General features: G+C 43.2%; 1 protein-coding gene across 2 annotated transcripts in view; it reads left to right on the top strand.

The window, feature by feature from the left end:
* CD320 (CD320 molecule) overlaps positions 1-17502 on the top strand; it is a 279707-nt gene that overhangs the window by 230970 nt on the left and 31235 nt on the right. For both annotated transcript variants that reach the window (XM_044090684.1, XM_044090683.1), the window contains one exon: positions 14716-14834. In XM_044090684.1, the coding sequence (XP_043946619.1) occupies positions 14716-14834 (119 nt within the window). The remainder of the gene's footprint in view (positions 1-14715; positions 14835-17502) is intronic.

The following is a 17502-nucleotide window of genomic DNA, read 5'->3' as shown; positions in this document are numbered from 1 at the left end:
TACAAGAGTAAATGGAAACGTTTCTCTGGGCGGAGCATAGGAATTTGGATCCCTTCACTGCTCCTATCCCAGCAGTTCTAGACTTTCTATCCTATATTTTTCATCAAGGGGCTTGTTCTTCTACTATTAAAGTTCAGTTGGCAGCTATTTCCAACTACCACGTTGGAAACAGTTTAGGCCCCCTAGCTTCCTCCAAGATTTGCAAAACATTCCTGAAAGGAACCTTTCTATTAAGACTCCCTGTTAAAGATGCAGTTCCTCCATGGGATCTAACCCTAGTTCTGCAGGCTCTGACTGGTCCTCCTTTTGAACCCGCGGCTTCAGTTGACTTAAAATATGTATCTTGGAAAATGGCCTTCCTGATTGCCATTACCTCAGCTAGGAGGATATCGGAACTTCACGCTCTTTGCAATAAGCCTCCATACATCATCTTTCATAAAGACAGGTTTTCCCTCCGGACTAACCCCTCCTTTCTGCCTAAAGTGGCTTCAGAAGCCAATATCAACCTACCTGTCTTCTTTCCTAATTTTCTAAACAAAGGAGAGCAGACTCCATTGTCTGGATGTTCATAGGCAGTTACGATTTTACTTAAACAGAACAGCCGATCTTCGAAAATCAGATCAACTTTTTGTGTCATTTGCTAAATCCTGTCTGGGTAAACCAGTCACTAAAGTAACCTTAGCTAGATGGATTTCCAAATGCATCCTTCTCGCATACAAAAGCTCTGGTCGATCTGAGCCCCTGAGGGTGCGAGCCCATTCTACCCGATCTATGGCTACTTCTGCTGCTTTCTGGTCAAGGGTTTCTTTGGATGACATTTGCTCAGCAGCTACTTGGGCTTCCTCTCATACCTTTATTGCACATTATAAGTTGGATTTAATATCCAGAGGACACGCATCTCTGCAGTGCTCCGGAATGTCCTTCCATGAGGACCTTAAGTTGTTGGTAGCTGGGGACTCTGTCCCACAGGTTGCTGATCAAATGAAGTTAACTACTTCAGATAAAGAAGTTATGTACTCACCATAACATTCCATCTGAGTAGGTAACTTCATTTGTCAGCAACCAACCCTCCCTCCATCCCCCGGACCCTTAGTTCGTTATTAAAGGATCAGGATATGTCACTTCCAGATGACATCAGGTGGAATGTATAGTACTCCTTTCTTGTGTTATAGTAATTTTTCTATGGCATTATGGCAAACTCGATCTGAGGGTTAGAAGGACGTGGCAGGGCATTATGGGTAGGGAGAGGAGCTTGGAGCTCGGATCTTTTAGCTAGGAAAGCTGCCGGCTTGGATCCGATACCCACAGGTTGCTGACAAATGAAGTTACCTACTCAGATGGAACGTTATGGTGAGTACATAACTTCTTTTTATGCAAAACTGGCTATGTTCATGTCTTTCCCCAGGCTAGACCAAATCAACTCACTGCTATTAATACTCTCACAAATAATCACCATTGTTCTCAACCTCTAATAGTTTAGTGACACAAAGCTAGAAATTAAATTATTCCCTACTGTCTTACCCTTTTGCTCATATTTTAGCAGATATTCTAATAAAACTCATATCAAACTATTGTTTTCATCTGCATTCAACTAACATACTGTACTCTGAGTTTGAATATCTTGTACCTTGTGAATATTACTGATGTAACTAATTGTGTAGCTGTCTGCATGAATACTGTTTTTGTATCATGCTAATGTTAACTAATGTTTTGTATGCATGGTAATGTTAACAAATGTAATGTAATATTTGTGGAGCTTTTCTTCCTGGGCCTCTGCTGAAAATGGACCTGGACTTTCCCGGTAAACAAATGTAAAATAAAAAAAATAAATAAATAAATAAATTAATGTTTAAAGAAACTGTTTAACTTACATAAACTGCAACACTTTAACGTGCTAATCTTTTAACTGCCCACAATAAGATTATTCCTTTACTGTGTTGAAGCATTAGTTTGATTTCATTAGTTTCTCTCCTTCTCACTTCTTTAAATGTACCTTCTCTGTCAACTTTTGCCTCTTACAAAAGAGGAGAGAGTACCAGACTTCTTCCCCTGCCCACTCATCTCCAAAGCACTCTTTGCACCATTTAAGTCCTGGGTCTGCTTGTACTGGTCTTTAGCACCAAATCTCAAAATGTATAGGCTTTCTAACAAAGTCCATTGTTTCCTCTGGTCTAGTAAAAGATCTTGTAGCTCTTTGTGCAACAATTCTTATAGTTCCTGGATAGAGTAGGCTGCCTTTAAGCCCTCTGCTCCAATGCTCCCTCATCCCTGGCCACATGGCATTGTGCATAACCCTTTCGAATGCATAGTCATGGTCCACAAGCACTAGATTGTTGCCAACTTTATTTCCCTGGCTGCCATGTCTATTTCAGTAGCCTCTCCTTCATTACAAAAGACTACAATTTGATGTTCACTGGTCTCAGCCCTTGTCTTTTTCCTATGGTGTCAGTCACCATGCAGTTCAATTCTTATCTCCTCCTAAGGAATACCAGTCCATTTTTCTAACAAATCCTTAATTGCTTTAATGTAGTCTCTTCTTTATAGTTTTCTGGAAGGCCCATCACCGCCTTGCTGGGGCCGCATCCACCCATGCCTTCAACTCATGGTTCACTACCAGCAACTCCTGTATCACCGTAGTGTGCTCATTCAGTCTTTCCGCTACCTCTCCCAGTTTCTTTTCATGGTCTGCCATACTTTCTAAGAATTTGTTTGGCTTCTTTTATTTCCTTCAGACAGTTTTCAGCTGGACTACTCCCACTGTTCCATCTTGGTCCAGTGCCGTTGTACCAAAGTCCTTATCGGTCTTTTTATCTGGTCTTTTTCTTTTCTTTTTTTATGAAATCCGGTGTGCAGCCTTCAATTACAGAAATACACTTGTCTGGACTCTATCACAGCTTAAGGGTGTTTACTGAAATGGTACTATTTTCTCTAGTGGAGCTTTACAGTTCTGTTGTTACTAAAAGTGACATCTTACCACAATTCGTACTGCTATCTGTTTTAATGTTGGTGTGTGTGACCCAAGACTTCATTCCTGTGCTTAAAAAAATGTGTCTAGAAATGGACTGTGCAAATGCAATGTTGCCTTAGAGTTCATCATATCGATCTCTGCTGCAGTAGCTTTAGCAATATGGGGCTGTATCATGCTAAGAATGTAACAGCTGGCCTACTTCCAAAGCTTTATGGCACCTTCCATATGTCCAGATTGTCAAGAAGCTTGAGCTGAGCTAACTAAAAGATAAATTTGGGTGCCAAGCCGTTCAGAGCTTTACTGCCACTGAAGAGTATACGCCTCCGTGGCTTTCAAGAGTCAGTGGTCAGCTTGTGATTTCCGTTCAGAGCTTTACTGCCACTGAAGAGTATACGCCTCCGAGGCTTTCAAGAGTCAGTGGTCAGCTTGTGATTGCCTTTGCTGGGCAGAGAAGTTCCCTTTAGGGAAAGAAAAATCTTCCATTTTCTTCATTTTGTTGTTTTATTACTTTCCTGTTCAGGAAAGTTATTTTAAAGTTGAGTATTGTATTTTAATGAACTGCCTCAAGACTGTGACGTACTTTTTAACCAGAGCACTTGTTTTTTTCTACAGTTTAAAAGTACTGTAAAGTAATTGAAAACATTTTTTCTGTGGCAAAATTGTTTATTTTTCTTTTATGAGGCTAGCATAGTGTTTTAAAGTGCTTTTTACTTTGCTTTTCCTGGCAAAAAAGTAACTTTTGTGGAGTGGTTGTGTTTACTGGCAATTGCTGCATCTCTTCCCTGGGAAAGAGGCACTATTTTCGGCTTGACCATGGAACAGAGTATCAGTCCCACGGTTGGTAGTTTTCCAGCCCCAAACAGAAGTATAGCAAACAGCCTTGCCTCAGCCACAGGTAGGTTACTTGTCTGTGGCTATTTGTTGTACATCAGACCACTCCTCTTTAACCCCAGATCCCTCTGGTGTAGCACCTAGAGCCCCTATAGACCAGGGGTAGCCGCATCCTGTGTGGTTGTTGATATATCCTCAGTGGGCAAGGGTGAGCCACTGTTGTTGGACTAGGGCGTGGGAGCAGGGGAATGCTGTGCCATCCATGGGAAACAGCTGCTGCCGTTAGTAACATGATTAGCCCCATTTGTCCTCAAATTTCTTTAGATATGAGTAGTTTGCTCGGTTTGGCTTAGGGTTTAATTCAGGCTGTTGATCCATCTTGTAAAATAGTTTCTGGTAAAAGAAAGAGGGATTCCTCTTTGAGAAATTCAAGATCGGAACAAGAAGAAGCAGGGATAGATGTTTTTTTTTTTTTTTTCAGATTTCTGATTTAGACACGGAGGAGAGCTGAATTTCTGATTTTTCCCAGTGGGAGTTTCTCTTTCTATGAAAATGCCGCTAGAATATCCCAGTGTTTTCAATGGAGAACACAGAGGTTTCTCAGTCTCCCAGAAAATACTATGAGTTGTTAGAGAAGGATTGTCCAGAAGCTACACCCACCCCTCCTGCTCTGTCTGCTTTAGAGGATGTGGGTGTTACTGCCTGCAGTTTTCCTGATGGTCAGTCAGCTATCCTAAAACAGGAAAATGGGATACATCAAGTTCCCAGTCTTTTACATTTGTATACTCTATTCCCAAACCTGACCCAGCAGCAGCTTTACATGATCCTATTGCTGCTGAGCACTTTACTCTTTCTGTAAGGATTGGAAATTATTCATGGGTATAGGAATAAAATGTATACTTCTGCAACTTTGATTTTCAGAATTTTGAATTTTCAGGCTGAAATGTTAGTTTGTTCTGGCAAATTCTAAAACTATGAGGAATGTTTTAAATGCAGTTTCTTTTTGTGAGGAAAAATCTGCTTAACATAACTTGGTTTATTTTATTACACAGGTCACTATTCATTATTTGCAGTGTGTATATGACTGATACTTCTTCCAGGGCTATGTTTTGAGGGCATCTATGTTCAGCCATCTAATAAAAGTCACATCGAACGGCTAATACGTAACCATTGAACTTTAATATTCCCAAACATGCTTAGATTAAAAAAAAAAAAAAAAAAAAAAATCATTGAATGGCCTTAGTTGGTCAACATAGAGGAACCGCAACTAACTACATACCAGTAACTTACCAATAAGAAAACCTGCCCTTCTCCAATTTAGTGCGACCTCAGAGTTTGCATATATAATTAGCAGGGGGTATGAGGGGGGGGGGTGCAGTAAGTTAGTTTCTGGTGTTCACCGAATACTACTTAGCCCCCTCACCACCCTCACGGTTTCTTATAGCTAAGCTACCGGTAAGTAAGTAGTGTGTTACGGTTCATCTGTGTTGGCCAACTATGGCCATTTCATTTTTTTTTTTTTTTTTTTTTTTTTTTTTTAATACAAGCATTTTCGGTAAGGTTAAAGTTTTGAGTATTAGCCTTTCGATACAACTTGTATTCAATGGCCAAACATATACCTGTTTTGAGGGGGTTTGCATGGCCACATTCTCAGAACCTCCCATATGATGTTAAAAAATGAGATTTTAAATTCTCCCTTAGCTAGATATTTGTTTCACCTTTCTGCTGCAGAGGTGATCGAAAAGTGTACTAAAAGGAGCATACTGATCCAGGGATTCTATGATTTTTTTATTTCTCCTTTTCCAAACTGTCCAATGGATTTTCTGTCTCCTCATCCAATTTTGGCAGTAAGCAGAATAATCCATCTCAACAAAATTGAGGCAAGAGACATTTAAGAAGAAATGGCAAGGGGGTTCCAAAATCAAATCTTGAACCTCCCCAAACCAGGGACAGTCCAGCAAGTCTGAATGACTGTTTGAGAGAGCTTGTGACCCCCTCCCAGCCCAGCCCATTTTTTCTTCCAGAAAATGTGAATCTCCATGTTTTCTTTGTTTTTTTTGGCAGCATTGTTTCATACAAATGGTTTCTGAAAATCATTCATCAAGGTCACGGATGGTAATGGGAGGAATTTCTTCCTTGCTGGGGGGGTGGGGGGGGGGTGGATCATTCCTCATCCTCCAAATCAGACTTTCTTTTTTCCACCTGTTCTTCACAATGTGATAGAGCATGTTCCTCCTTCCTGGGGGGAAGGTTTTTTTATTCGGTGATGTTCCTAGTGCCAAATAAAGAAAATGCTTGGAGACCAGTTCTGGATCTTTCTTTCCTAAACTTGTTTGTAATAGTTCTTAAATTCAGAATTATGCCATTTCACAACCTGTTTCCTCTTCTTCCTCTTTCAGGTTTCCTGGCAACACTAGACTTAAAAGCTGCTTATCACATCCCTATTCATCCAGACTTCAGAGATTTCTTAAGTTTGTGTGTGTCTGGATCACATTGTTCTCTGCCTTACCCTTTCGACTAACCACTACACCAAGAGTGTTCACAAAGTGTTTAGCTCCAGTTAGCTAATTGCAGACTACAGGGTATCCACATATTTACATACGTAGGTGACTCACTTATCTTTGCAGAGTATTTTTCATAGTGTTAGTAATCTCTCTCCTAGGTGAAAGATCACTTACACAAGCTGGGCTTCCTAGCGAACATTCAAAAGTTTGTTATGACTCCCTCACACATTGTGTTCATGGGATATCAACTAGACACCTCCATTCAAAAAGCTTTGCTTCTACAGGAAGCAAATGGATTTTTGTTTATATCTATTTCTGAGGTTTTCACTCAAGACTTTGGACAGTGTGAGAGAATACCTCAGCATTTTGGGTCCCATGCCATCTGTGATTCTCATGAGACCCTTGGTAAGACTCCACATGAGAGAAAGATACAGTTGTATCTGAAATCTCTTTGGTCCCAGCATCGACACCCTATACATCTTCAAGTCCTAGTCCTGGGGTTTGTCAGAAGTAAAATGCTTTGACGGAGACAGCAGATATCCTTAAATCGAGGTCTCTACTTCTCGCTCCTTGCTTCAAAGCAGTCAGTCACCACAGACACTTCAGACTTTGTTGGGGAGCAGTTTCAGGAGGGATAAAAGTACAGGGTGTGTGGGACATGAAGGACTGATGCAAGCATATAAATATCAAGGAGATGCTTGCGCTGATCAAGGCAGCCGACTATCTGAATTACCTTTGGTCCCTGGGACCTCTGAGTGTTATAGAGAATATCATAGTCATGTGGTACATCAACAAACAAGGAGAAACCAGGTCATATCCCTTTGCAGACTAGCTGTGTTAGCTTGGGATATAGCTTCACAGCACAGTCTCGCTCAACAGGCATCCCATGTTCCATCAGAATAAAATTGTAACAGAGAAGCTGAGCAGGACCAGGGCAGACTCTCATGAATGGAAACTAGATCAGGTGGTCTTCCAGAATGTGATCAGTCTGTGGGAATTTCTCAGGTAGACCTCTTTTCTTCTCTGATCAACTGGAAATATCCTATTCCAGGACTCAATACAAGAAGGCCTGGAAGACCGATACCTTTTATTTTCCCTGGACAAGAATGTTCCTTTCTGCTTATTCTATCCCTTCCACTAATATCCGGGGTCCTTCTGAAGATTCAGAAGGAATCACCCAAGATCATTGCAGTACTTCCTTCTGGCCCAGGCAGCCATGGTTCTCCCTTCTTTTGGAAATGGCTATAATGGGGCAATTATCACAGGCTTCCTCACAGACTTTATATACTCGCATGAGAATAGGGGTGTTTGATACAACCCGACATCAATCATCTTCAATTGACTGCCTTGATAGGGTCTTAATTCTTTTTAGGCACATGTTTATGGAGAACGGGCAGCAGGTTCTAATGGAGACAAGAAAACCTGCTATTAGAAAATAATATTTAGCAAATGGGAAAAGGTTTTATAGCTGGTGCCAGCAACATAACCAGTACTCATTTAGAGCTAGTTGTTTGTGTGAGTTAAAATCCTATGGTCTTTCTTATTCCTGTATCAAGGTTCATTTATTGTCTTTTTCAGCTCGTCTGCCCATGGATCCTGCTCTTTCAATGCAGTCTCATGTCAAAATGTTCTTGAATGAGTTTTTCATAAAAAAGGCTCCTAGAAAACCAATGGCCCCTCCTTGCGATTTTAATTTTGTGTTACAGAAGCTAACAATCTGAAGTAGTTAATTTCATTTGTTCATCAACCTGTGGGTATCGGATCCGAGCTGGCAAATTTATTCAGCTAAGATCCGAGCTCCAAGCCCCTCCCCCTTACCCATAACCCCCTGCCATCCCTCTCTGTCCTCAGATCTAGTTTGCCGCGGCTTATTCAAGCATTTAGAATGAGTTTCCAAGCGTAGGGTTTTGCGAGTTTTACAAAAATTACCTGTTTTTTTACCTAGTTTTTTACTTTAGTCTATAGACAAGTGAGTGTTGTTTCCCCTTTTCTGCTAAATTGATAATCTTGTTGGTAAATTTTCCTTTTGTTAGTTTAGTCTTCCCCCTCCCCCATGTGTGTGAAGGTGTGTGCGGTTTGGGCCTATCTTATTACCATGGCTGAGGCCCCTAAAGCTTTCTTTTCCAAATGCACCTAGTGTGGCCATAAGCTATCCCCAGCGGATGGCCACACTCAGTGTGTTATCTGCCTTGGGGTTGACCATCTCTCTTCGGGCTGCACAATTTGTGCAGCCTTCAACCCCAGGGCTTTGAGGGACAGGAGGTCAAAGCTGATTCTGGCTGATTCTGCCCCCGGACTCTGCTTCGTCCTCTTCTCCCTCGGCGGCACTGGTTGTGACTGCAGCAGTCCCGCCTTCTATCCCTGCTCCCCTGGCTGGGACTTACTCTCCCACCATGGCTCAGGAGGAGAGGGAATCTAGGAGGGAGAAAAGGAAGGAGAAGCACCACAAGCGGCGGGCTGAAGCTTCCTCTTCGGCTCCGCCAGCTAAACAGTTAGCCTCTCATAGGACGTCCGGGCCTTCTACTTCCCGGCTCCATTCACCTCGATTTTCTCCGGAGCCGGAGGAGGAGACCCCGTCGCCTTCGAGGTCTTCGAGGCGGCACTCAAGGCCAGCCTCGGTGGCCTCGTCTAGATCGACCCGAAGTTTGTCCGATGCAGATATGGACCGGATGATGCGTAGGTTTCTCCAGACCCAACTACAGATGGGAGTGCTCCTGCCCCCCCCCTCTGGGGGGGGGGGCTCGACCCCATTTTTTGCCCCGATTGCTCCTTCTCTGACCCACTACCGGGGTTCGGAGCTATCGGATCCAGGCACCAACGGAGCCGGTGGAGGCTCGGCGCCGATAGTACACCCTACTTCTGCTCCGTCCACACCCTTGAGTTTGTCGGGTCCATTTTCAGATCCGAGCTCTCGGAGCCATGAACTGAGCTTCGGATCCAGAGGTGTCAGTGTGTCTTCAGCTCCGTCTCGGTCGGAGCATACTGGCCCTTCGGATCCGATTGCATCGGCGCCGGCTCCGGTCCACTCCTCGGATCCGAAGGGACTGCTCTTGGATCCTAGAGAGAGCAGTTCTCCTTTGGCGTTCGATGTTGTGGAGAGGGTCTTGAGGGACTCGAGACCCCAGGCTCCTGCTGCGGTTCCACCCATCACTACCTCTCAGACGGGCCTACCTTCCATCACCCGGCCCCAGGGGCAGCCTGTGCCTATGTCCCAGATAGTTCCCTTAGAGAAACAGGATGTGGTTGGTGAGGCAACTTTGGACAGCCCTCCCCGAGGAGGTTCCTCACAAACGTAAGTGCAAAAGGAGGCACTTAGACTCACCTGAGTCCCTGACAGAGGTCACAGACTTGGAGAAAGGGGAAGGTTCCCCAAGGTCATCCCCCGAGGACGTCTCCTTCGGAGACATTATGGAAATGCTTTGTATTAGAGGTGGGTGGTCAGCCCAAAAACCTTCCTCCGATGAGTCTGTGTTTCTGGAGGCATTTGATGCAGGGCCATCTACCTCTTCTACCTCTTGGGTGTCCCCTCCCACTGATCCCCTGGTAGATCTGATCGCTACCAGGGAATGGAAGGAACTGGACACTATGCAGCCCATACCAAAGAGACCAGACAAAATTCTCAGTCCACCCACAGATAGGACGGTCTGGAGAAAGTGTGCTCCGGTAGATGCCATGTTGGTGGCGGCTGCCACCAAGAAGGAACTAGCCCAGGAGAGTTCCTCGGTCCACCCTCCCGACAAGGAGTCTCAGACGATGGACTGCATAGGGAAGCGGATGTTCGCTTCAGCCACCTTCTCAGTAAGGTCGTTGAACTATATGGCACATGTGATACGACTCCAGCGGGATCTCATCAAAGAATACGCCGGGTCGCCCCCAGAGTCCATGTCGGCCGAGATAAGAAAACATTCTCAGCTCGAATGGCCACTCGAACACTTCTATGCGGCTTCTTTCCCATGCCACGGAAAGAGCCGCTAGAGCTAGCGGAGCAGGAATTGTCTTACGGCGGCATGCTTGGCTCCGTCTCTGCGACTTTGCGGAACCCTTCAAGACGTCCTTTGCAAATGCCCCTTTTGATGGCTCTTTGCTGTTCGGCAAGACCGTCAGCGACACTCTGGTCCAGAGCGAGAAAGATGGGAAGACGTCTGCCATCGGGATCCACTTCTCGGCTCCCCAGAGGTCCTTCTCCAGGAACCAAAGGGGACAAAAGAAGATGTGGTTCCGGAAATCCCAACAGTCCCGTTTCACTCGGGACCCCTCATCCTTCAGAGGCAGAGGACAGGGTGGACGCCAGGGCAGAGGGGGACCAAAGAATTTCGGGTCGAGAGAACCTTTTTCGGATCGGCCCGCGCAGCAGCCATGAGGGGTTACCCGACTGCTCAACTCTGGAGGCAGTCGGGGGCATTTCTCTAGGCACCTAGCAGTTTGGGAGTCCATTACAACGGATCGCTGGGTGCTTCGAATCATATCCAGAGGTTACACTATCCCCTTTCTGAATCTCCCTCTCAAATCCCGGAGCCTCCCCCGATGTCCCACTCAATCAAAGTGAGGCAGAAGCCGCAGAAATAAAGCAGCTGCTAGAAAAAAGAGCAATCCAGCCCGTCCCCAAGATCAATCCGGATTACGCTTCTACTCCAGGTTCTTTCTGGTGCCAGAAAAGATGGGGGACTTGAGACCAATCCTCGACCTGTCCACTCTAAACCGGTCAGTTGCCAAAGAAAAGTTCCGGATGGTCACTATTCAATCCATTCTCCCACTCCTGCAGGAGAACGACTGGATATGCTCTATAGACCTCAAGGATGCATACTACCACATTTTGATGGACAGACGATCCAGAAGGTTTCTCCGCTTCCGGCTGGGAGCCAGCCACTACCAGTTCAGGGTCCTTCCCTTTGGTCTCACCACAGCCCCCAGGGTGTTCACCAAAGTGACGGCAGTTGTAGCGGCCCACCTGAGGCTTCAGGGAATACAGGTCTTTCCGTACCTAGACGACTGGCTCCTGACAGCCCCCACCAGGCATCTACTCTGTTCAGCCAGGAATTACTTCCTTCACTTGGCCTGTCATCTGGGAATCTCAATCAATCTCAAGAAATCCTCCCTTCAACCAACTCAAACTTTGGATTTCATAGGGGCCAGGCTAGACACAAACCTGTTGAGGGCCTTCGTAACTCCAGACAGGCTTCGAACTTTGACACTCCACGTGGTGGCCCTCCTACAATCCCCGGCTCCTCCAGCAGAATTGGTCCTGAGGGCGCTAGGTTCCATGGCTGCAGCCATCAATCTGTCACCTCTAGCTCGTCTAAACATGAGGGTCCTACAATGGACCTTGCAGGTTCAATGGTCCATCCTGCAACATCCGCTAAGTGCACCTATCTCCCTTAGCAAGGTTTGCAAGAAATCCCTACTCTGGTGGATCCAGTCCTCGGATCTTCGGGAAGGGTGCCCCTTCTCTATGGCCCCACCCCAAGCCACGGTGACCACGGACGCTTCTCGCCTCGGGTGGGGGGGGGCACTGCATGGGCAGAACCGTCCAAGGCACGTGGATCCACTTGGAGACCTTGTTGCACATCAGTGTCCTAGAGATGAGGGCGGTGCTTTTAGCGTTGCAAGCACTCCAGGCCCTTCTTCCCTTAGGGACAATTGCGATTCAATCAGACAACATGTCAGTAGTCTGGTATGTCAACAAACAGGGGGGAACCAGATCCTATCCACTATGTTGAGAGGCCATGAGAGTTTGGGAATGGGCGATTGCCACCAACCTCTTTCTCATAGCAACGCACATTCCGGGTCGGTCAAACATTTTGGCAGACAGGTTGAGTCGAACCATTCTCTCACTTTACGAGTGGTCTCTGAACCCAAGAGTAGCAAAGCAAATCTTCCTCAAGTGGGGTCAACCTTGCTGCGATCTATTCACGTCGTCTTCGAATGCAAAGTGCAGCGAGTACTTCGCTCTACTTCCCCCACCAGGGGAATCCCCCAGAGATGCTCTAGTCCATGTTTGGCCATCCGGTCTACTTTATGCTTATCCACTTCTCCCTCATGTTAAAATCATTGCAGAAAGCTCGTCGGTTGGGGAGCAGAGTGATCCTCATAGCCCCATTCTGGCTTCGTCAAACGTGGTTCCCTTGCCTATGGTCTCATCTAGTCAATCCTCCATGAATTTTGGATCCCATTCCGGATCTGATATCTCACCCCCTGGGGTTGACAACCCCAAACCTGGACAATCTCAAGCTCACAGCTTGGTTGATCCAGTTCCAATCATAGCTAGGACTCCCGGTATCTCCTCTTCCGTTAAAGCTATTTTAGTAGCCGCTCGTAAACCTTCTACCAGAAAGGTCTATAAGAGCAAATGGAAACGTTTTTTGATCTGGGCGGAACATAGAAATTTGGATCCCTTTACAGCCCCGATACCAGCTGTATTGGATTTTTTTGTCATACTTATTTGATCAAGGTGCCAGCTCCTCCACCGTCAAAGTCCAATTAGCAGCAATTTCACACTTTCATGTGGGAAATGATCTCGGTTCTTTAGCTTCTTCCAAAGTCTGCAAGACCTTCGTAAAGGGTACCTTCCTGTTAAGGCCTCCTGTTAAGGATGCAGTCCCTCCGTGGGATTAAACTCTTGTTCTCCAGGCTCTTACTGGCCCTCCGTTTGAACCTGCAACTTTGGTGGATCTAAAATATTTATCCTGGAAAACGGCCTTTCTCATTGCTATCACTTCGGCTAGAAAGGTTTCGGAGCTTCAAGCCCTTTGCGCCAAACCTCCATATCTGGTCTTTCATAAAGACAGTTTCCCTCAGGACTAATCCCTCCTTCTTGCCTAAAGTCGCCTCTGAGTCCAACATTAATCAATCTATCAATTTACCGTTTTTTTTCCCAAGTTATCACAACAAAGGTGAATACAAATTACATTCTTTGGACGTGCACAGACAATTGAGGTTCTATTTACACAGGACTGCTGAACATAGGAAATCTGAGCATCTCCTTGTATCCTTTGCTAAACCCTTTTTGGGTAAACCTGTGTCAAAAGCTACATTGTCCAGATGGATTTCACAATGTATACTTCTTGCATATAAGAGTTCTGGCCGACCAGAACCTGTCTGAGTTCACGCCCATTCCACTCGATCGGTTTCCACTTCTGCTGCCTTTTGGTCCAGAGTGTCCTTGGATGACATTTGTTCAGCGGCCACTTGGGCTTCATCCCATACTTTTATTACCCATTACAAGCTGGATATAATTTCCAGAGGGAGGGCGTCCTTTGGCTCTGCAGTGCTCCGGAATATTCTTCCATGAGGACCTCCCAAGTTTTTTGGTCGCTGGGGACTCTGTCCCACAGGTTGATGAACAAAAGAAGTTAACTACTTCAGATAAAGAAGTTATGTACTCACCATAACGTTCCATCTGAGTAGGTAACTTCATTTGTCAGCAACCAACCCCCCCTCCTCCCCCTAACCTGTAGTTCGTCCTTTTAGGATCTTTGTGCTTCCTGTACCAGATGACATCAGGTTAGGATGTTTAGTTGATCCTTTGGTTGTAGTATTCTATAATGCTAAAGCAAACTCAATCTGAGGACAGAGAGGGATGGCAGAGGTTTATGGGTAAGAGGGAAGATCTTGGAGCTCGGATCTTAGCTGAATAAAGTTGCCGGCTCGGATCCGATACCCACAGGTTGCTGACAAATGAAGTTACCTACTCAGATGGAGCGTTATGGTGAGTACATAACTTCTTTTTTGCTCCATATGAACTGGCTAATCTGGCTGGCTTGAGGTTCTTAAAATGGAAAGACAGTTTTACTAGTTGCTCTAACCTTTTCCATCCCTTCAGGTATACTTCTCCAGTTTGCCTTTTCAACTCCTTGGAGCTATAAAATGCACCCTAATATTTAAAAAAAAAAATCATGCTTTATTAGAAGCCTTGCATTATTCCTGCGTTTTTGAATAATACCGTTTCCTCTTTCTTACCTTCATTCATGTGCACTAAATTCATACCCACTTGTCAACATTTCCAACAATGAACTCTTATCCATCAATAAAACACTTATGTGCCTGTACCACTGTTTTATACCATGCCTCCACTAATGCCATTAATATTCATTTTCAATTACTCCCAACGGCTTACGTTCAGAAGAAACCGAAAATAGTGGACTTATTTAAGCAGTTTTTAGACATTTGGGCAATGCATTGTTCAGCTGTTTAAGTTTGTACCTCATAACTGCAGGGTCTGGAGTTTACACTTGACTTCCGTTCCCTGCCCTTGTAGAGTTGACTTGCTCTTGTGTCTGTGTGGCTTTTTCTCATATACCCCGTTTTTTTTTTTCAGCTGTACTGCTGTATGTGTGTGTGTGTCTGTGTGTGGTTTTGTTTTACCCTGTCTGTAATCTTTTTTTTTTTCTTTAAATGTGCCAATTTGTTTTACAGGTACATTTTCTGGTCAGATGTAGGAGCATCTGCAAAAATTGAAAAGGCTGCAATGAATGGGGTTAGACGAATAGCACTAGTGACTACAGATATTCATAAACCTGTTGCATTAGCGCTAGGTAAGCAAATTGGTAGTATTTCCTGATAACGTTTGCAACTGATGAAACTTTCCTAGTAAAACACAGTGGACTGATGCATAATTTGTAATTATAAAATTCTACTGTTAGCTGGCTTGATCTTTTAAAGCAATTAAGTGTGAACACTTGTTCTTTGTATGAATTATAAAGGAAAACATTTCTGAAGTGCATGCAGATTGTTTAGACATTTTTTTTATGAATGTAGTATCACTGTTACCTTGCTTGAGGTAGCCACAGTGCTACATTTTAATCCCTTTAATACTGAATATGTTAGTGCCTGTAATATCTAGGATTTTTGCAGTTTGTCTTCTATCTGTAAAGGCCTGTATATTTCAGATGTTTTTATGTATTTTGATGAAGTTTTCAGGTAATGATGCTGGCCCCATAGTTGTAAACTTTTTTTTAGACTGTGCTCTAAGCTTGAAAATATTTTAATTTTAATGTCATTTATTGCCACAGTGTTTAAACATTTTGGAAAAAATCTTTTACAAAGAAAGTTTTCAGTGTTTTTACACTTGATGTAACAGCACAATGCACTTGTTTTGATATTTTCATGTTAGTCACCCTGAACAAAACTTGTAATTTTACTTTTTAATAAATTGAGTGTTTTGGAGGGATTACAGCTTGTTTCAGATGGCCATTCTGACTATAGTTTAGATAGCTATGTCTCTGTAGTGGTTTAATTTTATTCCCAAATGTTTTGGGACAAGACACTTGGCTAGTCACATATATACTTTTTATGACGTATACCTTTTAAGAAAAGAATATGTCTTGAGTTTCTTGTGTTGTTTTTGCAGTTTAGTGAGGATGCTTTTAAGTTTGTTGTAAACTGATACATATGACTACACAGGTAAAAGAAATGTATTGCTTGTACTCTATGGTCCATCTCCATACTTGCCATTTTTCCATCACTGAAATTCTTTTCCTAATCCTCTGTACACATTTCCATATGTTCTAGTGAAAAGAGACAAGGGATTCTCATATATAGGCACTCATGTTAAAGCGTGTAAATATGCATGCCTTGCTTCTTTTCATTTATTTACTGTTTGGTAACTGGACTGGTTCAGAGATCCTTTCCAGATGCAACCCAGACTCAGAGTTAATAAACAATGCAAGCAAACTTATTGACTTCATATATTATAGCATTAAATTTACATAGTTGCAAAACTTTAGAAAGTTTATATACAGTTATTACACAGTGTTTTATAAAGTAGAGTGTTACATAGTTCTTATTTATAACATATGGATGTACTGAAAATGCATTTTTATAGACCACTTTTACTGTGTCTCAACTTGAAAAAAAATGCAAGCTGTGCATTATTTTTGTGAAATGGTTGGCAAAACAAGAGCAACCAGATAACTATGCAAGGATAGTGGTGGCACCTAGCAATAACAGGCAGTATCTCTGTAACTGTAAGATGTTTTTATAGCAAATTTCTCAGAATAATATATTGTGACCCAACTAAGAAATGCTCTTAGCTGATGGTTGCAACTGTAAAGTCACCAACACAACTTTGTTATGTGGTTTGCTGAAGATGAGTGTATAAATATAGGAGCAGTGGGGCGGGGGATTATAAGTCCAGTGACAAAAAAAAAAAAAAACTTCTGTATAAAGGAGAAATAAGACATTTAGTTATTGACACCTCAATAAAGAGATATTTTAGGCAATTGTTATACTGTTGTGTTTTGAGCATCTGCATATGAGCCAACGCCACTGGGACCTGTGTTTGAAAGGCTATATCTGTGTCCACCTTGAAATTTCATTAAGAAACTTTCAGATAACTTTATACACAGCTACAACTATACCTAATGCTGAATTTCTAACCTTAGAGCTTCCAGTGCAGCACACTTCAGAATTTGACCTCAACGCTTTAGCTGCTTAAAAGCATGGTATTGTAGCCACAGCATATTACAAGAAAAAAAATATGTTTTTTCTTTCTCTTGTGAAATATAGAGGACAGTTTTTGATGTGTTGACAAATCAAAAGTAGTTTAGCCTATTACATACACTGTGTACTGAGCAATTCTCCACAGCATCCAAAATGGAAGTTGTGCTTAATGCAAAAGGTGTGGCAGTAAAGGCACATTAACTAAATCCACTCAAGTCTGTCATTAAAAGCCTACATAACTTTTATTTTTGAGATTTCATTATGATGCTTCCAGGTGTTAACATGATGTTCAACTGCATAGCACACTTAAAACAGCATTTTAAACCTCAAAGCTTCCATTGCAGCACACCTCTGAATTGGACCTCTCAGCTTTAGCCTTATGAAATCATGGAATTATAGCCACAGCATGGTATAGCTGAAAAACAATCTATATTTTGTTGATGAAATAGATGATTTCTATTTCTTTGTTGCATTGACAATATAACAGAAGTATTTTATGTCAGTATTGTAGTCAGCATACTTCTAAAATGTAAGGTATTAAAATAGGAGAGCGGTAAGGCAGTATATCCACTATAAATGCAGTATGTACATAAAAGTAGCACAAAAAAGCTACTATATACCAAATAATTGGTGCTCCCAGTGTATCAACAGATATCTCGAGTCCACGCTGTGGTCAATAAATCCACTCGATAGTTATGCATAAATTCAATGTAAAAACGCATATATTCCAACTTTCCGGCAGTATTCACTTCACCAACTATT

This window comes from Protopterus annectens, chromosome 13.part0 (genome assembly GCF_019279795.1).
Source record: "Protopterus annectens isolate FY-2018-M chromosome 13.part0, PAN1.0, whole genome shotgun sequence".
Lineage (NCBI taxonomy): Eukaryota > Metazoa > Chordata > Ceratodontiformes > Protopteridae > Protopterus > Protopterus annectens.
The sequence above is the reverse complement of the archived record's forward strand: the minus strand, read 5'-3'. Positions and strand labels throughout refer to the sequence as shown.